This window comes from Macaca mulatta, chromosome 8, assembly GCF_049350105.2.
Source record: "Macaca mulatta isolate MMU2019108-1 chromosome 8, T2T-MMU8v2.0, whole genome shotgun sequence".
Lineage (NCBI taxonomy): Eukaryota > Metazoa > Chordata > Mammalia > Primates > Cercopithecidae > Macaca > Macaca mulatta.
The window spans coordinates 84,166,997-84,194,600 of NC_133413.1; the positions used below are offsets into that span (position 1 = coordinate 84,166,997).

Here is a 27,604-nt window from a genome sequence, read left to right on the forward strand (position 1 = left end):
TGTTTCAAGAATCCTGGAGCAGTTCTACAATTAGACACAGGATTCTAGTCTTCCAAACAAGTTTTTCATTTTTAATTAGTGGAATTAATAAAATCTGTTTTATTCGACTAAATTAATTTCTTCTATCCTTACATTGTTTATGTTACCTTAATACTATACAATTGGCTGGACATGGTAACTCAAGCCTGTAATCCCAGCACTTTGGGAAGCTGAGGCAAGCGGCTCACCTGAGGTCGGGAGTTCGAGACCAGCCTGACCAACATGAAGAAACCCTGTCTCTACTAAAACTACAAAATTAGCCAGGCATGTTGGCACATGCCTTTAATCCCAGCTACTTGGGAGGCTGAGGCAGGAGAATCACTTGAACCCGGTAGGCGGAGGTTGCAGTGAGCTGAGATCATGCCATTGCACACCAGCCTGGGCAACAACAGTGAAACTCCATCTCAAAAAATATATATATTATACAATTTATCCAGTAGGTACCATTTGATTTTCACCTGAGAGCTATGCTTAACTTCAAAATTTCTTTCTGTTAAAGATCACTGTTTGGAGTAAGGAAAAGCAGTCAGGAGAGATGAGGTCAAAGTAATTACTACAAGAATTTCTCTCTTGGAAAGGAGAAACCCAGCAGGCACAAAGTACAGTTCATCTCCTGATCCTTACTTTCTCTATTTCTTCTATTGTACCCCTCAGACACAAATGAGAAATAGAAAAGCAGATGATATGGTTTGGCTCTGTGTCCCCACCCAAATCTCACCTTGAATTGTAATAATCCCCACATGTCAAGGGTGGGACCAGGTAGAGATAACTGAAACAAGTGGGTGGTTCCCTCATGTTACTCTCTTGGTGGTGAATGAGTCTGACAAGATCTGATGGCTTTATAAGGGGCTTCCCCTTTTACCTGGCACTCATTTCTCTCTCCTGCTGCCCTGTGAAGAGGTGCCTTTTGGCACAACTGTAAGTTTCCTGAGGCCTCCCCAGCCAGCCCCACAGAACTGTGAGTCAATTAAACCTCTTCCTTTATAAATTACCCAATCTCTAGCAGTTCTTTACAGCAAACTAATATACGAGACAACAGCAGGAGGTAAGTCAAAGTCTGAAAATTGGAAAGCAGATGAACAAGTTGTAGTTAGCTTAGCAGATATGAGTAACTGAAACCTAACCTGCAGAGGAAGAAGCCAACAAAGAGCTAACAGTAAGGTGATGTGTCACCCAGAATCCTAGAAAGCCTCCAGAATTAGGAGGTACTTTAAAGATGAATCCTGGAAGGGGCTGAAACAGAAAGACTGTCTGGAAGTCTTTTCAAGTTATTATGAAATCTCCCAGCCGGGCACGGTGGCTCAAGCCTGTAATCCCAGCACTGTGGGAGGCTGAGATGGGCAGATCACAAGGTCAGGAGATCGAGACCATCCGGGCTAACACGGTGAAACCCCGTCTCTACTAAAAAATACAAAAAACTAGCCGGGCGAGGTGGCGGGCGCCTGTGGTCCCAGCTACTCCGGAGGCTGAGGCAGGAGAATGGCGTAAACCCGGGAGGCGGAGCTTGCAGTGAGCTGAGATCCGGCCACTGCACTCCAGCCTGGGCGACAGAGCCAGACTCAGTCTCAAAAAAAAAAAAAAAAGTAATCTCCCTATCACCTCTTTGACCCCAAGCAGCCAGGTGCCCACTCCTTCCTAATAAGGGTTTCCTGTTGGAAGAGGCTAAAACAGAGAGGCTCTGGATACCAGGCATAGTTGAGGGTGAAATCCGTGTGTCACCCTGCAAATAAGGAGATGGAGTTCCAAGGTTTCATACTGAAAAGATTCCGAGCCTCTTTTCTCATTTCCCCCTCAGAAGACACATCCAGGGTTCCAATCCACAAGGAACAAAAAGATAATGAGGAGAACAGAAGGAAAAAAATGCAAAAAAAAAAAAAAAAATTCCTCAGGCACATAAGAGAAATACTACACCCATTAAACAAGAATAGGAAGCCATAAAAAGGAATATTCTGAGAATGAGGAAGAACTCTGGGAAATCAAAAATATAATAGCTGAAGTGGAAAACAAAATTGAGGAACTCTTCCTAGAAAACAGAACAACAAAAAAAACAGAAATGGAGGGAGAAAAGAAAAATCACAAGACCATCCATAAGATTAACAGCATCACAGAAATAAACAACAGCAAAAATAAAAGGAGAGAAATTATTAAAGAAATAATATATTTCTCAGTTCCAAAGTATATGAATTTCTAGATTAAAACTCAAATGTCCAACATAATTTATCAAATACACATATAAAATACACGTATCTCAGAATCCCTGAGAAAATAAAAAGTCAGAAAAGCATTGATAGGGAGGAGAAGGGTAAAAGTTTCATATACAGACTGAAGAGTCAGGTGTTGAAATTTTAACAGTAATGGTGGGATGTACAAGATAAGGGTGTGATGCCTTCTCAACTGTGAAAATTTACTTCCAATTTAGAATTACATCTTAGAAAAAAAACTATTAAGTGTGTGGGAAATATAAAGAAATTTCAGACTACAAGATCTCAAAAAAACATTTACTTTCCATGTATCCTTCACAAGGTCCTAAAGAATGAACTCTATCAAAACAAGAAAGTAAACCAAGAACAAGGGAAACTGTCCAAAAAACAGTCAACTCAACAAAGGACAGAGGCCAAAGAAATTTCAGGATAATGGTGAAGAGAAGAACCTAAACACCAGCTCTAAAGCAGGCCTCTCCATCAATCTGCAATACAAGAGGAGGATAAAGAGCTCTAAAGGTTGGGTAGGGTGGACGTTGGGAAAGGAATGAAAAAAACTGCATGATCTGCTTGAGTGATAAAGACTTTGGGGATAGAAAGATGTAGAAAAGTGTATGTGTGGAGTATATACCAGAGTTAAATCCTCATTTTCCAAAGCAGAAAGTACATTTAATATTTTTACTTTTATATTACTTCTCATAATATTTAAACATGAGAAACCAAGAGATAGCACAAACTACCGATAGTGGTAAATAGTAAAATAAATAGTTACAACAGGTGGTAAAGTGGTTGCCTCTGGCAAAGGGGAAGCAGAAATGGCCAGTGGCAAGGAAGAACAGGATATTTTGGTGTTTTAAATTATAAACCTTGAGTTTTTACACTATTAATCTTGTATAAATTCTGCCTTTTTATATATATATATATTACTTTGAGTATGAGTACTACTTTGATGAATATAATGATCAAATATGAAAAAGAATAGTCATGTCTTGACTTACAACAAACTCCAAGATACTAAGAAAAACTCTTAAGATATCTGAATGAAGAAAATCAAGATGCAAGAATGGCATATAAAAAAAGGTGAAGAGAGTATTCCATTTTTCCTTAGAATCTAGAAACATAACAGTGACAAAGAACCAATCTGAAAAAAACAATTGCAACTTTTCTTGAACCTTTTAGAGACCTGAGATTACAAGGTAAACAAGCAAAATGAATTCTAGAGAGTAATAAATCCTTCTGGGAGAGATACGACTCACAAAAATGTTACAGCGTTGGCAGGGCAGGGATAGCAGAGATGACTGCCATGAATGCAAGTAAGAAGAAACTAGATGAAATGTTAAATTCTTAAAGCCTGAGTATGAGCTAGCATAATAGTTTAGAAAAACTGGGAGCTCCAGACAGCAGCTCTTTTCCATTGTCCTGCCCTGGATTCTCAGGAGAACAACTGGGGGTACAGCTGCAGACCAGAGAGAGCCCAACTTGGTGCAGGAATGCAGCTAGTTAGTGGCTGCACTGAGGGACAAGCACAGAACCTTGCCACTTCTCTAGGCCATTGTCCAATACAAAACAAAAAATTTAAGCCACTGGAGAAAGGGTTGAAACAAATCCTATATGCCTTTGGGGCAAAGGCAGGAAATTCTCTGGTCCTAAGAGCTCAGTAAAGCTTCATTGCTTCTGAAGAAGGATTAAAAGCAAAAGCTATATGCTCCTGGGGGAAAAAAAAAAGACAGAAAACCTACTTGAGAGTAAGACACTACAGCAGTATAAAGCAGAGGTCTGCAAATGCTGGGAAATGTACAGGAAACTCTCTCATGCCCAAAGTGCCCACAAATCCAAGACAAAGTTTGGTTACCACAGAGAAGAGAGCAAAAACAGAAAGATCCACCTCTGAGACCCAGGCTCACAGAGTCTGCCAGAAAATGAAGCTGTACAAAAAAATCAAGAACTATGACACCCACCACAATCCCAGGATTAAATAATAAATAACAGCAGTCTACTACAGAGCCCAAAGAGAGATAACCCCCATGCCATGACACAGCAAAGAGACCTCTAAACCTGAGGGCAGAGCAGAGAAACTGTGAAAAAACCCTCTCAAAACCTCACATTACACAAAGCACAGATAACAGAATATGACTACTGAAGGAATTTGCAGTTAATAGTGACTATGGCAATAACAAAACCCAAAATGAATTCAGTAAGTAACTAGACTGATGCAACCCTCCATCCAAAACGTCTGAGAGAAAGACAAATGCTGATTTCTCAACAAATACTATTTGACTTAGCCTCTACTATTTTTCTGTCACAAGGTCCAACACTCATTCAAAAATGATGAGATACCCAAAACTGTAAGAAGAAATAAACCACTGCCAAAACGTAAGGAAGTCAACAAAACAGGGCCCAGGGATGACCCTGATGCTAGACCTTTCAGAAAGGTATTTTACAACACCTATGATTCATAGGTTGAAAGACCTACTGGAAAAAGCAGACAACATACATGAGCATATGGGGAATTTCGGCACAAAAATAGAAACCACAGAACAAAAACAAAAGGAAATCTTAAGGAAAAATATTAGAGATCAAAACATTGATGTCATTATTAATAATGCATTAATTCAGACTGCACACAGCTGAAGAAATATTGTTGAACTTGTAGATAAATCAATAGAAATTACTCAAACTGTTTAACAAAGAAAAAAGAGCGGGGAAAAAAGAAACAAAAAATCCTAGAACTATAAGACAATACCAATGGTCTAATGAATGTATAAATGGAAACTCCAAGGAAAAGAGAGAGAAAACAAGGAATTAAATATATTTTAAAAGATAATAGCTATGAACTTGCCAAAATAACTGAAAGACATCAAATCACAGATCCAAAATGCTCAGAAAACCCTATAAGGATGAGGATGAGAAGGATGAGGATAAGGAAGGAGGAGGAGCAGGAGGAGGAAGAGGAAGAGGAGGAGGATAAAGAAGACAAGGAAAAGGAGAAGGAAAGATGAAGGAGGAGGGAGGAGGAAGAAAAAGGAGAAGGAAGGGGGAGAAGAGAGAAGAAGAACAATAGCAAAGGAGGAAGAGGAGAAGGAATAAACAGGAGATAGAAGAAAGAGGAGAGACTGCACCCAAGATAGCCAAATAGGAACAGCTCCAGCCTCTAACTCCCAGCGTGAGCGACACAGAAGACAGGTGATTTTTTGCATTTTCAACTGAGGTACTGGGTTCATCTCACTAGGGCGTGTTGGACAGTTGGCACTGGTCCACAGGTGCAGCCTGACCAGCAAGAGCTGAAGCAGGGCGAGGCATCATCTCACTTGGGAAGCGCAAGGGGGAAGGGAATTCCTTTTCCTAGACAAAGGAAATTGATAACACAACACCTGGAAAATTGGGTAACTCCTACACTAATACTGCACTTTACCAAGGGTCTTAGCAAACGGCACACCAGGAGATTATATCTCCCACCTGGCCCAGAGGGTACCACGCCCACGGAGACTCCCTCATTGCTAGCACAGCAGTCTGCGATCTAACTGCAAGGCAGCAGCAAGGCTGGGGGAGGGGCGCCTGCCATTCCTGAGGCTTAAGTAGGTCAACAAAGCCGCCGGGAAGCTCGAATTGGCTGGAGCCCACCACAGCTCAAGGAGGCCTGCCTGCCTTTGTAGACTCCACCTCTGGGGACAGGGCACAGCTAAACAAAAAGCAGCAGAAACCTCCGCAGAGGTAAATGTCCCTGTCTGACAGCTTTGGAGAGAGCAGTGGATTTCCCAGCACGGAGGCTGAGATCTAAGAACAGACAGACTGCCTGCTCAAGTGGGTCCCTGACCCCTGAGTAGCCTAACTGGGAGGCATCCCCCACTAGCTGCAGACTGACACCTCACACCTCACACAGCTGGGTACACCCATGAGACTAAGCTTCCAGAGCAAGAATCAGACAGCAACACTTGCTGTTCAGCAATATTCTATCTTCTGCAGCCTCCGCTGCTGACACCCAGGCAAACAGGGTCTGTAGTGGACCTCAAGCGAACTCCAACAGACCTGTGGCTGAGGGTCCTGACTGTTAGAAGGAAAACTAACAAACAGGAAGGACACCCACACCAAAACCCCATCAGTAAGTCACCATCATCAAAGACCAAAGGCACATAAAACCACAAAGATGGGGAAAAAGCAGTGCAGAAAAGCTGGAAATTCAAAAAATCAGAGTGCATCTCCCCCTCCAAAGGAACGCAGCTCATCACCAGCAACAGAACAAAGCTGGACGGAGAATGACTTTCATGAGTTGAGAGAAGAAGGCTTCAGTTGATCAAACTTCTCAGAGTTAAAGGAGGAACTACATAACCAGCGCAAAGAAACTAAAAACCTTGAAAAAAGATTTGACGAATGGCTAACTAGAATAACCAATGTAGAGAAGTCCTTAATAGAACTGACAGAGATGAAAACCGTAACACGAGAACTACATGACAAATGCACAAGCTTCAGTAACCAACTCCATCAACTGGAAGAAAGAGTATCAGCAATTGAAGATCAAATGAATGAAATGAAGTGAGAAGAGAAGTGTAGAGAAAAAAGAGTAAAAAGAAATAAACAAAGCCTCCAAGAAATATGGGACTATGAGAAAAGACAAAATTTACGTCTGATTGGTGTGCCTGAAAGTGATGGGAAAAATGGAATCAAGTTGGAAAACACTGCAGGATATCATGCAGGAGAATTTCCCCAACCTAGTAAGGCAGGCCAACATTCAAATTCAGGAAATAGAGAGAACGCCACAAAGATACTCCAAGAAGAGCAACTCCAAGACACATAATTGTCAGATTCACCAAAGTTGAAATGAAGGAAAAAATGTTAAGGGCTGCCAGAGAGAAAGGTCGGGTTACCAAGAAATGGAAGCCCATCATACTGACAGCAGATCTCTCAGCAGAAACTCTCCAAGCCAGAAGAGAGTGGAGGCCAATATTCAATATTCTTAAAGAAAAGAATTTTCAACCTAGAATTTCATATCCAGACAAACTAAGTTTCATAAGTGAAGGAGAAACAAAATCCTTTACAGACAAGCAAGTGCTTACAGATTTGTAACCACCAGGCCTGCCCTACAAGAGATCCTGGAGGAAGCACTAAACATGGAAAGGAACAACAGGTACCAGCCACTGCAAAAACATGTCAAAATGTAAAGTCCATCGATGCTAGGAAGAAACTGCATCAACTAACGATCAAAATAACCAGTTAATATCATAATGACAGGATCAAGTTCACACATAATGATATTAACCTTAAATGTAAATGGACTAAATGGTCCAATTAAAAGACACAGACTGGCAAATTGGATAGAGTCAAGACCCATCAGTTTGCTGTATTCAGGAGACCCATCTCACATGCAGAGACATACATAGACTCAAAATAAAGAGATGGTGGAAGATCTACCAATTAAACGGAAAACAAAAAAAAGCAGGGGTTGCAATTCTAGTCTCTGATAAAACAGACTGTAAACCATCAAAGATCAAAAGAGACAAAGAAGGCCATTACATAATGGTAAAGGGATCAATTCATCAGGAAGAGCTAACTATCCTAAGTATTTATGCATTCAATACAGGAGCACCCAGATTCATAAAGCAAGTCCTTAGAGACTTACAAAGAGACTCAGACTCCCATAAACTAATAATGGGAGACTTTAACACCCCACTGTCAACATTAGACAGATCAACGAGACAGAAAGTTAACAAAGATATCCAGGAATTGAACTCAACTCTGCACCAAACGGACCTAATAGACATCTACAGAACTCTCCACGCCAGATCAACAGAATATACATTCTTCTCAGCACCACATCACATGTATTCCAAAATTGACCACATAGTTGGAAGTAAAGCACTCCTCAGCAAATGTAAAAGAACAGAAATTATAACAAACTGTCTCTCAGACCACAGTGAAATCAAACTAGAACTCGGGACTAAGAAACTCAATCAAAACAGCTCAACTACATGGAAACTGAACAACCTGCTCCTGAATGACTACTGGGCACATAACAAAATGAAGGCAGAAATAAAGATGTTCTTTGAAACCAATAAGAACAAAGATACAACATACCAGAATCTCTGGGACACATTTAAAGCAGTGTGTGGAGGGAAATTTATAGCACTAAATGCTCACAACAGAAAGCAGGAAAGATGTAAAATTGACACCCTAACGTCACAATTAAAAGAACTAGAGAAGCAAGAGCAAACACAGTCAAAAGCTAGCAGAAGGCAAGAAATAACTAAGAGCAGAACTGAAGGAGATAGAGACACAAAAAACCCTCCAAAAAATCAATGAATCCAGGAGTTGGTTTTTTGAAAAGATCAACAAAATTGATAGACCGCTAGCAAGACTAATAAGGAGGAAAAGAGAGAAGAATCAAATAGACGCAATAAAAATGATAAAGGGGATAGCACCACCCACCCCACAGAAATACAAACTACCATCAGAGAATACTATAGACACCTCTACGCAAATAAACTAGAAAACCTAGAAGAAATGGATAATTTCCTGGACACTTACACTCTCCCAAGACTAAACCAGGAAGAAGTTGAATCCCTGAATAGACCAACAGTAGGCTCTGAAATTGAAGCAATAATTAATAGCCTACCAACCAAAAAAAGTCCAGGACCAGACGGATTCACAGCCGAATTCTACCAGAGGTACAAGGAGGAGTTGGTACCATTCCTTCTGAAACTATTCCAATTAACAGAAAAAGAGGGAATCCTCCCTAACTCATTTTATGAGGCCAACATCATCCTGATACCAAAGCCTGACAGAGATACAACAAAAAAAGAGAATTTTAGACCAATATCCCTGATGAACATCGATGCAAAAATCCTCAATAAAATACTGGCAAAGCGAATCCAGCAGCACATCAAAAAGCTTATCCACCATGATCAAGTGGGCTTCATCCCTGGGATGCAAGGCTGGTTCAACATACACAAATCAATAGACGTAATCCAGCATATAAACAGAACCAAAGACAAAAACCACATGATTATCTCAATAGATGCAGAAAAGGCCTTTGACAAAATTCAACAGCCTTTCATGCTAAAACCTCTCAATAAATTCGGTATTGATGGAACGTATCTCAAAATAATAAGAGCTATTTATGACAACCCACAGCCAATATCATACTGAATGGGCAAAAACTGGAAGCATTCCCTTTGAAAACTGGCACAAGATAGGGATGCCCTCTCTCACCACTCCTATTCAACATGGTGTTGGAAGTTCTGGCCAAGGCAATCGGACAAGAGAAAGAAATAAAGGGTATTCAGTTAGGAAAAGAAGAAGTCAAAATGTCCCTGTTTGCAGATGACATGATTGTATACTTAGAAAACCCCACTGTCTCAGCCCAAAATCTCCTTAAGCTGATAAGAAACTTCAGCACAGTCTCAGGATACAAAATAAATGTGCAAAAATCACAAGCATTCTTATACACCAGTAACAGACAAACAGAGAGCCAAATCATGAATGAACTCCCATTCACAATAGCTTCAAAGAGAATAAAATACCTAGGAATCTAACTTACAAGGGATGTAAAGGACCTCTTCAAGAACTACAAACCACTGCTCAGTGAAATAAAAGAGGACACAAACAAATGGAAGAACATACCATGCTCATGGATAGGAAGAATCAATATTGTGAAAATGGCCATACTGCCCAAGGTAATTTATAGATTCAATGCCATCCCCATCAAGCTACCAATGACTTTCTTCACAGAATTGGAAAAAACCACTTTAAAGTTCATATGGAACCAAAAAAGAGCCCGCATTGCCAAGACAATCCTAAGCCAAAAGAACAAAGCTGGAGGCATCACGCTACCTGACTTCAAACTATACTACAAGGCTACAGTAACCAAAACAGCATGTTCCTGGTACCAAAACAGAGATGTAGACCAATGGAACAGAACAGAGCCCTCAGAAATAATACCACACATCTATAGCCATCTGATCTTTGACAAACCTGACAAAAACAAGAAATGGGGAAAGGATTCCCTATTTAATAAATGGTGCTGGGAAAATTGGCTAGTCATGAGTAGAAAGCTGAAACTGGATCCTTTCCTTACTCCTTATACGAAAATTAATTCAAGATGGATTAGAGAATTAAATGTTAGACCTAAAACCATAAAAACCCTAGAAGAAAACCTAGGTAATACCATTCAGGACATAGGCATGGGCAATGACTTCATGTCTAAAACACCAAAAGCAATGGCAACAAAACCCAAAATTGACAAATGGGATCTAATTAAACTAAAGAGCTTCTGCACAGCAAAAGAAACTACTATCAGAGTGAACAGGTAACCTACAGAATGGGAGAAAATTTTTGCAATCTACTCATCTGACAAATACCCAGAACCTATAAAGAAGTCAATCCAATTTACAAGAAAAAAACAAACAACCCCATCAAAAAGTGGGCAAAGGATATGAATGAACAGACACTTCTCAAAAGACGACATTCATACAGCCAACAGACACACAAAAAAATGCTCATCATCACTGGCCATCAGAGCAATGCAAATCAAAACCACAATGAGATACCATCTCATACCAGTTAGAATGGCAATCATTAAAAAGTCTGGAAACAACAGGTGCTGGAGAGGATGTGGAGAAATAGGAACACTTTTACACTGTTGGTGGGACTGTAAACTAGTTCAACCACTGTGGAAAACAGTGTGGCGATTCCTCAAGAATCCAGAACTAGAAATACCATTTGACCCAGCCATCTCATTACTGGGTATATACCTAAAGGATTATAAATCATGCTGCTATAAAGACACATGCACACATATGTTTATTGCAGCACTATTCACAATAGCAAAGACGTGGAATCAACCGAAATGTCCATCAGTGACAGACTGGATTAAGAAAATGTGGCACATATACACCATGGAATACTATGCAGCCATAAAAAAGGATGAGTTCGTGTCCTTTGTAGGGACATGGATGCAGCTGGAAACTATCATTCTCAGCAAACTATCGCAAGAACAGAACACCAAATACCGCATGTTCTCATTCACAGTTGGGAATTGAACAATGAGATCACTTGGACACAGGAAGGGGAACATCACACACTGGGTCCTATAGTGGGGAGGGAGGAGGAGGGAAGGATAGCATTAGGAGATATACCTAATGTAAATGCTGAGTTAATGGGTGCAGCACACCAACATGGCACATGTATACATATGTAACAAACTTGCACGTTGTGCACCTGTACACAAGAACTTAAAGTATAATACAAAATAAAATTAAAAAAAAAAAGAAAGAGGAGAAGGAAGTAGGGGGAGAAGGAAGTAGGAGGAGGAGAAAAAAATGAGAGAAAAAATGAGAAGGAGGAAGGAAGAGGATAAGAAGGAAAAGAAGAAAAGGTGGAGGAAAAGGAGAAAGAAGAAAAATAGAAAGAAGGGAGGAAGAAGGGTGGGGAAAGAGTACAGGGGCAGAGAAGATAAACTTAGATACATCACAGCCAAATTGCTGGAAAATAAAGAAAAGAAATATATTGAAGGCTGAGAAAGGAAAAAAAACACATCAACAAGAACAAGTAAGAATTACAATAGACTTTACATTGAAAATTATGCCTATCAAGAGACAGTGGAGCAAGATCTTTAAAGTACTAGAAGAAACAGGAAACCCAGAATCCTATATCCAGAAAAAAACAACTTTCAAAAATGAAGGTGATTCATTGGAGGCTTAAAAACGAAAAAAAAAGTGAAATTTTCTGCTACAGCAGTCACTGAAGAGCAGCAGCCATAGTTCTGCATTACCACATGGCCATGGGCCTCAACCAGGGCCCATGGTGAACAAGAATATAAGCAAGCTGAGGCAGGGCTGCCACCCTGGACACCTCACCAAGCACACAAACCTTGTGTAAGACATCATCTGGGAGGTGTGTGGCTTCCCCTGTAGAAGTGGCATGCCATGAAGCTGCTCAAAGTCTCCAAGGACAAGCGGGCCCTCAAGTTCATTAAGGATGAAAACACACATATGCACCAACAGGAAGCAAGAGGAGCTGAGGCAGTATCCTGACTGCCATGAGGAAAGCAGCTGCCAAGAAAGTCTGAGCCCCCACCCCACTCTGTGTATAATAAAACCTATAAAGAAAAAAAAGAAAGTGAAATAAAGACTTTTTTCACAAACAAAAGCTGAGAGAATGCACTGCCTACAGATCTGCTAAAATAAGTAATATTAAAGGAAGCCTTCAAGCAAGGAAGGGGTATAATACCAGAAAGAAATCTGAATTTACACAAATAAATGAAGGATATTGAGAATAATCAAAATGAGAGTAAATATAAAAGCCATTTTCTGCTGATTTTAATCACTTAAGAAGATAACTATTTATAAAGCAAAATTAGTAACAATGAGTTGTAGGGTTTAAAAAATATAGAAAACTAACATGTATAGCCACAATAGGAGGTCAGAGAAACTTAGAGAAGTAACATATGTGACCACAACAGAGGTCAAAGAAGAAAAAAAGTAAACAGAGTAAGTAGGGAAAAATAAAGGCAACTAATAAAATGGTGTGTTTAAATACAACAACTCAATAACTTCAGTAAGTACAAAAGGTCTAAGCACCATAACTAAAGGGCAAAGTTTGTCAAATTAAATTTTAAAGAACAAGACCCAATTATATGCTTTCTAAAAGAAATCAATGTAAAGATAGGCTAAAAGTAAAACACAGGAAAAAAGGATCCCATGCAAACACCAGTCAAAATAAAACTGGAGTAGCTATATTAATATCAAAACAGATTTCAGAACAAGGAATAAAAGGAAATATCCAATAAAAGTGGTCATCAAAAAGACACAGCAACACTAATTGTACATGTATATAACAACAAAGTTTCAAAATGCATAAAACAAAAACTAATAAAACTGAAAGAAGCAGAAGTAGGAAAATCCAAACTTATACTTGGAGACTTTAACACTGAACAAACAAGTAATCATAACAGATACAGGGCCTGAAAGAAGAAATCAAGAGGGAAATCAGAACATATTTTGAGTTGAATGAAAATAAAAACCCATAGAGTGTGTATCCCAGATGTTAAAAAAACAAAAAAAGAAAAACCTAACTTGTCAAAATGTGTAGGACAGACCTACATCAGTGCTTAAAGAAAAATTCACAGCATTAAATGCCTATATATTAGAAAAAGGAAAGTTCTCAGATATATAGCCTAAACTTCTACCTTACAAAATTAGAAATGAACAAAAAAATAAAAACAAAAACCAGTGAAGGATAAAATAAAGAGCAGAAATCAAAAAAACTGAAAATAGAAAAACAGAGAAAAATCAATGCAACTAAAACCTAATTGTTTGAAAAGATTTAAAATTTTATAAAACCCCTAGTTAAACTGAACAGAAGAAAAAGAGAAAAGAAATAATCAATATCAGAAATGAAAGTGAATATCATTCCAGATTCTGCCACTACTAAAAAAGTAAGGGAATGTTACAGATTCTTCCACGATTAAAAGAAAAAGGGAACGTTATAAACAATTTTATACTAGTAAATTCAACAACTTAGAGGAAATAAACTAATTCTTTGAAAGACAAAAACTACCAAAGTTCAATCAAGCAGAAGTAGGTAACCTAAGTAACCCTATTTATTTTTAAAATCTGAGTTTGTAGTTAAAAAACCTTTCCACAGAGAAAATTCTAAACCCAAAAGCCTTCACTGGTAACTTCTACCAAATAATTAAGAAATACCAACCAGGTGCAGTGGCTCACGCCTGTAATCCCAGCACCTTGGGAAGCCAAGGCAAGCAGATCATTTGAGGTCAGGAGAGCAAGACCAGCCCGGCCAACATGGTGAAACCGCTTCTTTACTAAAAATACAAAAAATCAGCCAGGTATGGTGGTACACACCTATAATACCAGCTACTCGGGAGGCAGAGGAGAGAGAATCGCTTGAACCTGGGAGGTGGAGGTTGCAGTGAGCCAAGATCGCACCACTGCACTCCAGCCTGGACGACAGAGCTAGATTCTGTCTCAAAAAAACAAACAAAAAAATCCTGTTTTAGCTGGTTTTAAAAACTACTTTTGCCACACTCATCAAAAGTCATCTTATTGATAAATCAATATATTCAGTCCTTCTCTTATTTGATCTCTCTGCAGCATCTGATGTAGTAGTCATTCTCTGTTCCTTTTTGCAGGTAGTCTTTCCTCCTCTTTTTTCCTGTATCTTGAATGCATCTTATCTGCTATTCAAATCTTACCCATTACATTTCTGAAATATCTCTGGAGTCTTTCCCTTCCTCCTCTCTACCTTCACTGTCTCAGTTCAGACCCTCAATATCTCTTACCTAAACAACTCTGGCTGCCTCCTGACTGGCATTCCTGTCTGGTTTCGCTCTGCTCAAATCCATGCTCCACATTACTTAACAGAAGTATCTTTTGAAGAATGCAAACCAGATCAATTCACATTCATGTTCAAATCTTAAATGAGCATTTCTTCAAACTTTCTACTTTGCATAGTAACAGTGACCTCAGCTTCTTTTCCTGACTTTCCAGGTTCATCCTCATGCTCTCTAGGTTCTGGGATACTATAGTTTTGTTATATGGTTAAAATTCCTCACTCCCTGCACTTAAAGAAAGATCACCTCCTTGAGTGCAGAGACCAAGTTTCAGTCATCTTATTAAAATCAGTCATTTTTAAGTGTCTAGCATTTAGTGAGTGTGATGATTAATTTTGTATGTCAACTTGTCTGGGCCACAGTGCCCAGATACTTGGTCAAACATTATTCTGGGTGTTTCTGCAAGAGTGTTTTTGGGTAAGATTCACATTTAAAGTGGTGAACTCTGAGTAAAGCAGATCATGCTCCACAATGTGGGTAGTCCTCATCTAATCAGCTGAAGGCCTGAACAGAACAAAAAGCTGACCTCCCAGGGCTAGTAGGAATTCTCCAGTAGACTGTTTTTGGACTGAAATTTCAACTCTTTCCTGATTCTCCATCCTGTCAGCCTGTCCCATCAGATTTTACACTAGCAAAGCCTCCACAATCACATGGGCCAATTCCTTAATATATATACACAGACACACACACACATACACACACACACACACACACACACACACACACACACACACACACGCTGATGGTTCTGTGTCTTTGGAGAACCCTGAATTACACAATGGTTATACAAAAAATGGTTTTCAAATTAATAAAATTAATTAATTAATGCTGGTTTTTTGTTCTACTTTCATTTAATTTACAAATACATGTCTGTGAGGAGATTTATTTTGACATATTTTTATAGATCACTCACCAGTTTTAAGTCAATATAAATGTGTTAAGTTAAAACAACAAATATACAATATAAGGACTACAGAAACTGGAACACATGTTAGGTTTCATGTTACAAATACTTTTAAAAGAAGAAAAAGTGTTGACTAGCCAGGTTATAAAAACAGAATTGAAATCTCTAGCAATACCACACAAAGATTTTTTAAAATCATTCAAAAGAATTGCCTAGAAAACAAAAAAGTACATCAAAGTGTCTTTATATATTTTTGTTTCTAACTCTAAACTTTTAAAATGTGTTCCTGTAGAAACTAAAAATATCTTTGAAACAGAATTCTTGTGTGAGAAGATGCTGGTCTAAAGCATATTACTTTTGATACAAGTAATTAGTAAGCCTGTTTTTTGAATGTTCACATAAATAAAATGTTTGACAGAAATAATGTCTACAAATCCACAGATAACAAAATGATACTTAATACAAAATGGAAATAAGCCAATTTCTGCCAAGTTATATGCCAAGTTCTGAATTCAGGGTTCTCTGCTTCCCTTGTAACAGATGTAGGTGTTAATGATGTCATTAACTGCTGCAGAAAAAACAGGGGACCATGAACACAGGTCTTGGCAGAAAATAAACACCCTATGAGTTCACCTTTAAATTTAAAGTAAATAGAAAAATTAGTTTATAGAGTGTCTGTCCAATATAGTTCCTGCCCTAAAGGGGTAAGTCAGAATTTTTATTTCCAGTGTTTTCAGCTGTATTCCAAAAATAAAGGCTAACAACCTGTGTTCTCAAAAGACACAAATTAAGACTGTATCTATACGGCAAAAACAACCAGTCAACAAGTTAAAAATGTTACATTGGTATTACATAAAATATGTACAACCATATGACAAACTTTTTGCATTTTCTAATCGTAAGATTACAAATACTCATTAATATCTCATCTTACTCCGTAAGTATATGTTATTTTGTGCTTGGATCATCTATCTTTGTATTGCCTCAGAAAAGTTAAAATTGACATCTACTTTAATACCAGTTAAGATCAAAATTTATTAATGACTTTGATATTATGACAGATAGGATACACAGATGTAAACTTAACTCTTACCTTCTCAAGTTGATCCTGAAGATTAGTGGATGCTTTATAACCAAGCTGTAATAGCATTGCTTCTGCAGCATTTTTTTTGGCTATCTTTTTATTAGGTCCTGTTCCTGTAGCAACTTCATTGCCTACCTTCACCTGATAAGATTAAAGAAATAAATTAATGATAATTGTTTTGGTAAACAGGAAGTCCTTACACCATAAAGCAATTCTACTCTCTAGCATTTGAAAATATAAAGTTCAGTCCAAAATAAAAACAGCAACATAACATTTATGTAATCTTATATGTACATGAAAAAAACATGAAAAAATGGTCCTTAAAATATCAATGGAGGATTATCTCATGATGGTAGAATTTTATAGAATTTTTACTTCCATATACATTTATATGCTATTTGTTTTTTAAAACACTAAATTTATATTATTTATATAAGCAGAAAAATAAAATTTACATTTTAACAGCATTCATGTTGGTTATGACTACATTTTAGCATTCTTATATTTCAACTGATAAACTGAAAAGGCTGAAATTCATATTGGTGCCATTTAAAATAATGTTCAAATTGCAACATTTATGTAAACATTCAAGTTTACAAAGATTTACATTAAATAGTTCCAGAAGAGAATTAATACACAAGTGTTGCTACAACATTATGATTAAAAACAAAGGCTTCTGGCTGGGCACAGTGGCTCACACCTGTAATTCCCCTTTGGGAGGCCAAGGCAGGCGGATCACAAGGTCAGGAGTTCGAGATCAGCCTGGCCAATATGGTGAAACCGCGTCTCTACTAAACTTACAAAAATTAGCCAGGTGTGATGGCACGCACCTGTAGTCCCAGCTACTCGGGAGGCTGAGGCAGGAGAATCGCTTGAACCTGGTAAGTGGAGGTTGCAGTGAGCCACAATTGTACCACTGCATTCCAGCCTGGGGCCACAGAGTGATACTCCGTCTTTAAAAAACAAAACAAAACAAAACAAAACAAAAAAGCAAAGGCTTCCAAGTCAGATTGGGATATGAAACTCAACTCTATTATTTCCTAGCTGTATGAACTGGGACAAATTATTTAATATCTCTAAGCCTCAGGCTTTTCATCAGTAAAGCACAGGTAATACCAACTTCGGCACAGTGCTGCTTTGAAAAGTAAACAAGATAATGTGTGTAAACCACAGCGTTTAATCCATCATAATTGCTCAATAAAAAAAAATTTTATCATTAGAACTATTCTACAGTTATCTTCTGTGAGCAATTTATACATGTATTTACAACCATACAACTATAAAAAGTAAAGTAGATAGCCAAAAAGAATAGAATTACAAGAAGAAATAGAAAATACACAACTATAGTTGAATTTCTTTTTACACAATGGTCTCAGTAAGTGATTGAAGAAGTGGTTAAATAGTTATTCACAACGTTGGAAATTAAACAATGTAATTCTGGTCAGGTGTGGTGGCTTATACCTATAATTCCAACACTAAGAGGATTGTTTGAGGCCAAGAGTTTGAGACCAGCCTGGGCAATGTAGTGACACCCCATCTTTACAAAAAAAAATTTAATTATTTAGGCAAGATGGCTGTAGTCCCAGCTACTTGGGAGGCTGAGGTGGGAAGATTGCTTGAGCCCAGGAGTTCAGGGCTGCAGTGAACTGTGATCATACCACTGCACTGCACCCTGGGCAACAGAGCAAGACCACATCTCTAAAAAAATTAAAATTAAAAATTAAAAATTTTATAAACAATGTAATTCCAAATTACAATGGGCAAAAGAAGAAATTCCAGTGAAAACTAGAAAATATTTTAAATAATCCACGGAAATATACCAAAACTTGAAGGACACAGCAAAAGGAAGGTCTAGAAGAAAATGCATAACCGTAACAGCTTACAGGAGAGGAACAAAGTAACGAGCTAAACATCCACCTCAAGAAGTCACAAACATATCAGCAAAACAAACCCAGAGAAACCAGAATAAAAAGCAAAAGGTAAGGAAATACAAAACAAAGTACAATAAAGTTAGAAAAGCCAAAAGTTGGTTCCCTAATAAGACTAATAAAACGATAAATCAAAAGTAAGACTGGTCAAGAAAAAAAATATGAGTTCTTCTCTGAGATGGGTATTTTTAAAAAAGAAAAGAAGAGGAGAAGGCACAAATAAGAAATGAAATAATTAAAAAGGGAGATTACCATCGCTTCTGTAGCATTACAAAATAATAAGGATTACTGAGGCCGGGCGGAGTAGCTCACTACCCGTAATCTCGGCACTTTGGGAGGCCAAGGCAGGTGGATTACTTGAGGTCAGGAGTTCAAGGCCAGGTTGGCCAACATGGTGAAATCCTGTCTTATACTAAAAATACAAAAATTAGCCAGACATGATGGCAGGTGCCTGTAATCCCAGTTACTTGGAAGGCTGATGCAGGAGAATTGCCTGGACCCAGGAGAAAGAAGTTGCAGTGAGCCAAGATCATGCCACTGCACTCCAGCCTGAGCGACACAGTGAGACTCTGTCTCACAAAAAAAAAAAAAAAAAAAAAGGAATACAGAGAACAATTTTATGCTAAATTTTAAAAACATATTTAGATACAATGGAAAAATTCTTAGACAATACAAATTACCAAATTGCCACAGAATAAGCCTAAAGAATACGACTAAAACTACTAATGAAATAAAAACCATAATAAAAAATCTTTGTAAAAAGAAAACTCTGGAGATCTTCTCCACAAAGTTCTACTCAATATTTAAGGAAGAATTACGCTCTTCTTTTCATCCAAATTCATCCATAAAACAGAAAATGAGAAATCAGTCCCCAATTATTTTATGAGCTACCATTTTGATTCCAAATCCCAACAAGAACAGTACAAGAAAGAAAATTTAAACAGTTTCACTCATGAACATAGATGCAAAAGTTTTAAACAGTATAATGAATAAAGCAATATACAAAAAGAAAAAGATTCATGACAAAGTTAGGTTTATTGCAGGAATGCAAGTTTGGTTTAACATTTGCAATTCAAACTAGAAATTGACATTCATTCATAATGAAAACTATTAGCAAACTACGAAAAGAAAACTTTTTTAATATGATAAAGGGCATTTTATAAAACACCTACAGCAAACCTCAGGAAACACTGTACTTAATGTTGAAAGAAACAAATTAGAAACAAGACGAAGATGTTCCCTATTATTACTACTGTTTAAAAGTTTACACAAATCCTAGACAGAGAAATAAGGCAAGAAAAAGTAAAAAAAGGATCAGGAGGGAAAAGAACTCATTATTTATAGATGTGATTTCACATATAAAGAAGCTAAGAAACTCCATAGATGAATTACAAGAATCAATTAGATTGTAACCAGCTCAGTATGAAAAAGAGAACTGCATTTCTACATTCCATCAACATTCAAGTAGTAGATGAAAAATATTAAAAAGATACCATTTACATGAAATGAAAATCAAATACCTAGGATGTGCAAATCTTCTACATAGAAAACAAAGCCTTATTGAGAAACTTTAAGAAACACCTAATAAATAGAGCAAAATGCCATGTTCATGGATTGAAGACAATACTAATGTAATATCATCAGTTCTCTTCAAATTGACCTAAACTCAATTAATTGAACTCAATGAAAACTCAGTAAAAATTCCATACATCTTTTTATAATACTTGAACAAGATGATTCCAAAATTTACATGGAAATGTGAAGTGCTAAGAACAGCCAAAATCCTTTTGAGGAAGAACAAGGTGAGGGACACTTATTTGTCTGGATATCTAGACTTACTATAAAGTTAATATAAGGAAAAATTTAAATTTGACTGCATTAAAAATTACTCTTGTTCTTCTAAAAGCACTATTTAGAAAGGAAAGTCACAACACAAGGGAAGGTATTTAAAATGCCATATAACTACAAAGGGCTCACATCCAGAATATATAGGAGGTTCCCATATATCAGTGTTTTTAAAAAACTAGCAGAAAAATGAGCAAGAAAAGTGAATGGGCAATCCATATCTGAAAAGTTAAATTGTTTTATCAGTTATCATTTTGTTTAAAAAAAATTAGAAAGTTTCAATAATAGCTTCATGCCACTTTAATATATTTCACAATGACAACAAAATTCAGTTTTCAGCTATATAGCGTGATACTCCTAAACATACTTTTCTTTTTTGTCTCTTGTGTAAGATCATAATACTGGCTGTTTCATCTGTCCCAGAACATACAAATTCCCATTTGGTATCCACACTTGAGTACTGTTCATCATTTATTCTTACCTCCTTATTTACAGTTTTTGTGTTATTATTTCCAACACTACTTTTAAGTTTAAGTGAACCAGCCAATTTTAAGGAACTGGGAGAATATACAACAAAATGGTAACGAAATACAAACTTAAACATAAACAATGTGCAAATGATATAAAAAAGGAGCTGTACTCTCTTTTAACAGAGTTTCAGTAAAGACAAACTAAATGACAGTTCATATAGCACATGAAACACTGAAAATATATTCCTTACAGAATTCCTGTAACAACGATCACAAATTATATAGTTTAAACCTGTGAAATATTTTTTAAATATTTCATTGCCTTTTCTTCTGAAACTGGAAACCATCATATCGTGACAAATCAGAAGTAGTCTTTGGACTTCACGCTGAGAAGGACAAATCTAGTATAGTCAGACCAGGTACTTACAGCTAGATGAATACACACCACCTGCTATAACAGTGTCTGCCTCAACATGGCAGGCCCTAAGGATAATCTACTCAAACCCCTGGCTAGAGTTACCTCTGCTACCTGTTATCTTTTCCGATGCTTGGTTTGTTCCCCCAGCTTCATCAGTCCCTATGTTATTGCTGGAATCCTTCTTAGTGAAAAGATTTGGTCAGTTACGTCAGAAGCTTCCTCTACTGCTCTGAAGCCTGGTCTTGGACTTGTCAGCTGTAATGCTGTTCCCATCCCTGTATTCACCTTGTCTCTCTATCTGCTAGATTTCCATCTGGCCTATTCTGATACCTTCAGCACTTACTTATTCTAAAACAAGTGCTTCCCAGATTCATCTACCCATTCACCCAGCCCTTGCCTCATGCAAATTTTAATAATCTCATGGTTGAATAGTTTGTAAGCAGTTATCCCAGAATAATTTGTTAACATAGAAAGACCACATTACCAAAGGACTTTCATTCTCTGCTAATAAACACAATGGTCACTCAAAACATCACTTTATTACAAAAGTTAAGTAAATATATAAATTTCACAAGTCATCTTCCTTGAGAGGTCACAAATTTTATAACTATTGTAAATATGGTCTCTACATTTAAATGTGAATTTCTATCTGTAAAGAAGCTCAATTATTTTACCATGCAGTAAATTTAAGACTGCCAAATCTTTGTCTTTAAATTTAACAGTTCATTCACATGAATCAAATCCTCAAAAACCTAAGAAACTGAAAAGTTCTGAAATAGAATTTACCAAAAACTTAATTTTTATTTATTTTTTAACAACCTGGTGATCTTAATCACAGGCTGAAAAGTTAGTATCACATAATAACACAGTGTGCTGATATGCAACTTGGTTATCATTATTTTCTGTTTGAAAGATTAAAATACTCCTCACCAAAAAAATGAAAAGCTTTAAGAAATCTGCTTTGGAATAAAATACTCAAATAATGTCATTGGAGGTTTTCTTTATCTAGTAATCAACATAAGTAACTGCATCCATTCTAAAATATACAGTTTTTCTTTGGTAATAGATAAAAATGAGCATCTCATCTCTAGGTATTTTGCTTCCATATTCAATTATAACAAATGATAACACTGCCTAAGTAGTTTATACAAAAGCCATTACTTTGATAAAATTGCTGCAATACTGTAATGAATCCACTGGGGCTTCCAGAAGGGGAAAAAACAATATGAATTCAGTGTGAAAACATTTAAAAGCACAGCCAAATGTCCCCATTTGACTAGAATGTTTATGAATACCCATAAAATGGAAGCTGGCCTAAGATATGCTAAATTCCTCTTTCAAAAGGGGTACTCAATACACTCTGTAGAAAAGGATTTGTTTAATAAAGCCAAAGCCAGTTTATATTCCCAATACATGTCTAAAATTCAAGACTTTTTTCTTCAAGCTTTGGCATTCAAAGTCTATGTTCCAGAATTCTTCAAAGCTAAGAACGTTAAGGAAAAAAATAGTGAACATATTTTACCAGTGAAAATAACAAAACAATCATGTGCTGGATCCTAATAACATCTTGACAATAATGTGATTACTAACCAGAGAATTCCCCTCTTTTTGGATATCTGGGTTCCCAGGAGTGACTTATCTATGACTACATTATAAGTTTACATCTCCAACAAAAGCCATACAGGCAGGAAGGCAGGCAGCAAATATCTATCAAATGTTTATTAAGGTCCTACTATTTACGAACCACTGTATTGGGTACTGAAAGATAAAGAAATACGGAGATTATAAATTGGGAGGGAAGGCACAACTTAGCTATACACTGAAAGTTAGTATGAGAGACTGTATTTGAGTGCCAAAATGTCTACCACATGGTCAGCACTTAATATTTTTGATTTTATCTAAGTTACATAAAATGTGAGATCCTTGGATTTGACTAAAAAGTCTCTGATTAACCAATTATTTAAAAAACAGTTTGGGACTAAGCACAGTGGCTCATGCCTGTAATCCTAACACTTTGAGAGGCTGAAGCAGGAGGATCACTTGAAGCCAGAAGTTCAACACTAGCCTGGGCTACATAGTAAAACCCTGTCTCTATAAACAGCAACAATAAAACAACAACAACATTTAATTAGCTGGTCATGGTGGTGTATGCCTGTAATCCTGACCTACTCAGGAGGCTGAAAAGGGAGGATCTCTTGAGCCCAGGAAATCAAGGCTGCAGTGAGACATGATCATGCCACTGTAGTCCAGCCTGGCTGACAGAACAAGACCCTGTTGCCCCACCAAAAAATAAAACAAAAAATTAAAAACAGCTTGGGGAAAATAATAATTTAAATATAGACTGGGTATTAGATGATTCTAATGAATCATGTCTAATGTAAGAAAAGCTTTCATATTTCTTAGAAATATACACTGAATCTGCAAGGCTGAAATGACACGTAGTTAGAAATTATCTTTGAAATACTTCAGGAAAAGAAGAGAGAAAGGAAGAAACAGGAAGAAGAGAAAAATTAATAGCTAAATCAAGTGAGGCAAAAATCTTAGTAACTGTGGTGTTTGAGTGATGGGCATATTAATGGTCCATTACTATTCTCTCCCCACTTTTGGATATGTTTGAAATTGTAATAAAAAAGTAAAATAAAAATTTCTTAAGACTGGAGTTTGAGCTGGCAAATGAAGACGAATAGGTAGGGGTTGAAAAGGAGAGCATTTTAGGCATTCTACCTCATTTCTAGCCCATCTGCCAATACACTAGAAGCCATTCCTCAATTTTCTTGGCTACACAGTGCAGCAGTCAGATCTCAGCAATTCTGAGTGCCTCAGCCCCCACCATGGTTAGCTAGCCTGCTTGCTCTCTTTTTCTAACTTTCCTGATAGCCCACAAGCTCAGGATTTTAGCCCTGATCCATCTACTACATCTATCCTTCTAAATTTTGTTTCTAATTCCATGTGTCTCCAATTCCCAGTAGTTAATAGATTCCGGCTACAAAATGTAATACAAAAAGTTAAGAGATACACATTAAATGATAAACTCCATGGTAAATAACCTGTATGAACTCAGAGTCCCTTGAAAACTTAGGTTGTCTATTGTAACATGTCCTTGACACTTGAATGTTTCCACCAAGTTGGTAGGTGGGCCTGGATAGAATGAATGCTTTAACTGGAAACAGTTTTACTTTCTGCTATTAAGTCCTAGTTTGCCTTTCACCCATATGTCTATTCCATCTTGGGGATTTCTAAATCTTTTCAGTAGTTTTAAAAGTTTAGAAATACCTGCATCACAAATTCTCGACGTCGAGGCATTCCTCTTTCTGAAAGCAAAACATAATCTGGCTCCTTTTCCTTTTTGGCCTGTTGAATTTGTGCCAGGCGGCTAATAGGGTTCATCCCTTGGCCATATTCTGGTCCAGCCTAAAAATTAATTTAAGAAAAAGTTTTAAAATATGCTTGTGAAACTTGTTATTGAATCCTTAAAAAAACGGTGCTGCTTCCCTCCACCCCCACACCCCAAAACTGTGACTAGAAAAGATAAATGAGTCATTTATGAATATTTATAAAGGAAAGTCATAAAATAGACCTGTAACCAAGGCTTCTATGGGACGTGGAGCTTAGAGGTATTAATTGCAAGCTGGGTCAACTATGCTTTTTAAATTGGGCAAACTCTTCAGTATACCAGAGGTGCTTCACAACTTCTGTTCATCAAGAAACATCAAAAAGAACATAAGAAGACCAACCATGAACTGGGAAGAGATATTTGTAACATTTTATTTTATTTTATTTTATTTTATTATTTTTATTTTAATTTTAATTTTATTTTATTTATTTTTTGAGACAGAGTTTCACTCTGTCGCCCAGGATGGAGTACAGTGGTACAATTTCAGCTCACCATAACCTCCGTCTCCCAGGTTCAAGCGATTCTCGTGCCTCAGCCTCCCAAATAGCTGGGACGGCGTGCACCACCATGCCCGGCTCATTTTTATATTCTTAGTAGAGATGGGGTTTCATCATGTTGGCCAGGCTGGTCTTGAACTCCTGAGCTCAGGTGATCTCACCAGCCTTGGCCTCCGAAAGTGCTGGGATTACAGGTGTGAGCCACAGCACCCAGCCACAACACACATAACTTTAAAAAGACATAACCAGTATCCAAAATATATTTTTTAAGACTCCTAAAAAGTATTAAGAAAAGGAGAATATAAAAGGGAAATGGGCAAAAGAGATAAATAAATATGTCATATAAGGAAAAACTCAACATATGAAATGATAACCTCTAGGACACAGAAAATACATATTAAAAACTTCAGTAAGTTACTATTTCACACCCACCAAATTAGCAAAAATTAAGAAGTCTAACAGCCCTAACTGGTGAGAATGGGGAGTAACACAAACTCTTATAAAACACTGGGAGTACTATAAATCAGAAAACAACCTGGCAATGTCTAGTAAAGCCTGAGATGGTACATCCTACCCCAACTAGCCTATACCTAGGCACATATATACCCTAGAAAACCGTAACCCATGGACATATATGTACAAGAATATCCACAGATGCATTATTTGAAATAGAAAAAAAAAAAAAAACTAGCACAAATATTCATCAACAAAAGAACAGATAAATTACAACATGTTCATATAATGGAATGGTATATAGCAGTGAAAATGAATTAATTATTGCTACATGCATCAAGATGAATGAATTTCAGAAAGAACACTAAGTAAAAAAAGCAAGCACAGAATAATATATATAGTATATTTTATGTAAAGTCCACTAAAACTACAAAATACCGCTGAAATTAAGATCTAAATAGTCAATACATCATGTTCACAGATCAGAAGACTCAACAATAAGATGTCAATTCTCCTCAAAATCCCAGTAGACTTTTTCCTTTTTTTTTTTTTTTTTTTGAAACGGAGTCTCACTGTTGCCCAGGCTGGAGTGCAGTGGTGTGATCTCAGCTCATGGCAACCTCAGTCTCCTGGGTTCAAGCGATTCTCCTGCCTCAGCCTCCCAAGTAGCTGGGACTACAGGTGCATGCCACCAAGGATGGTTAATCTTTGTATTTTTAGTAGAGACAGGGTTTCACCATGTTGGACAGGCTGGTCTCAAAACTCCTGACCTCAAGTGATCCTTCCACCTCGGCCTCCCAAAGTGTTCAGATTATGGGCATGAGTCACCGCACCTGGCCCCCAGTTGGCTTTTTAAAATTTAATGTGTAAACTAACACTAAAATTCATATGGAAATGCAAAAGACAAAGAACCAAAACTTTGCGGGAAAAAAAAAAGACTCAGACTACCTAATTTCAAGATTATAAAACTATGGCATTCAAGATAGTGCATGTAGTATTGGTATAAAGACAGACAAAGGGACCAATGAAACAGAATATGTGCCCAGATACAGATACACACACACACACGGTCACATGATTTTCAAAAAAGGTACAAAAAGAATTCAGCGGGGTAGTCTTTTCAGCCAATAATGTTGGGACAATTGGCTATTCATATGTAAAAAGAAAAAGGAAAAAAAAAAATCTTCAAGCCAAACCTCATACCATTTATAAAAATAATTAACTCAAAATGTCTCACAGATGCAAATGTAATTTCTAAAACTATAAGACTTCCAGAAGAAAAATTTTTGTAACTTGGTTAGGTAACAATTCTTAGATATAACACCAAAATCACATTCCATGTAAAAAACTAATAATAATAAAACAAAACAAAAATATAAATAATAACATAAATTAAATATAATAAATCTTCAAAATTAATAACTTCTGTTCTTTGAAAAAGACAAGTCACAGGCTTGAAGAAAATATCTGCAAACTACATATGTGATAAAGCACCTGTATCCAGAGTGTATAAAGACCTCTAAAAATTCAATAATAAATTTATTATTATTTGAAATAAGCATTAAAATTTGTTAAGCTGGTAAAAAATTTAAATAAACACTTCATCAGGCCTCATGTGACAGTAAACCCATAAAAAATTCTCAATATCATCAATTTCCATTACAGAGGAAATGTAAATTAAAACCAAAATGAGGTATCAATACCCATGTATGTGAACATCTGAAATTTTAAAAACTGACTATGCTAGGTGTTAGCAAGGATGTGAAACAACTGGAGTTCTCACACACTGCTGATGAGAATGTAAAAGAGCACAGCTGCTACAACTTTGAAAAACTAAAGTTGACTATATACGTACTAAATGACCAAACCATTCCACTTTGAAGGATTTACCCAAGAGAAATGAAAGCATATGCTCTTAAGATATATACACAAACGTTCATAGCTGCTTTATGAGTAACAACCAAAAATTAGAAACAGCCCAAATATCAAATATCCACTGACAGGTGAATGGATAAACAAGTGGTGGTA

The 27,604-nt window shown here is 37.0% G+C and overlaps 1 protein-coding gene across 42 annotated transcripts in view; it reads right to left on the reverse strand.

Annotated features, from left to right (window-relative positions):
* The window catches only part of STAU2 (staufen double-stranded RNA binding protein 2), a 332,176-nt gene that overhangs the window by 164,506 nt on the left and 140,066 nt on the right, over positions 1–27,604 (reverse strand). For all 42 annotated transcript variants that reach the window (XM_028852747.2, XM_077943823.1, XM_077943834.1 and 39 more), the window contains 2 exons: positions 24,506–24,643; positions 16,581–16,712 (listed from right to left, as the gene is read on the reverse strand). In XM_028852747.2, the coding sequence (XP_028708580.2) occupies positions 16,581–16,712; positions 24,506–24,643 (270 nt within the window). The remainder of the gene's footprint in view (positions 1–16,580; positions 16,713–24,505; positions 24,644–27,604) is intronic.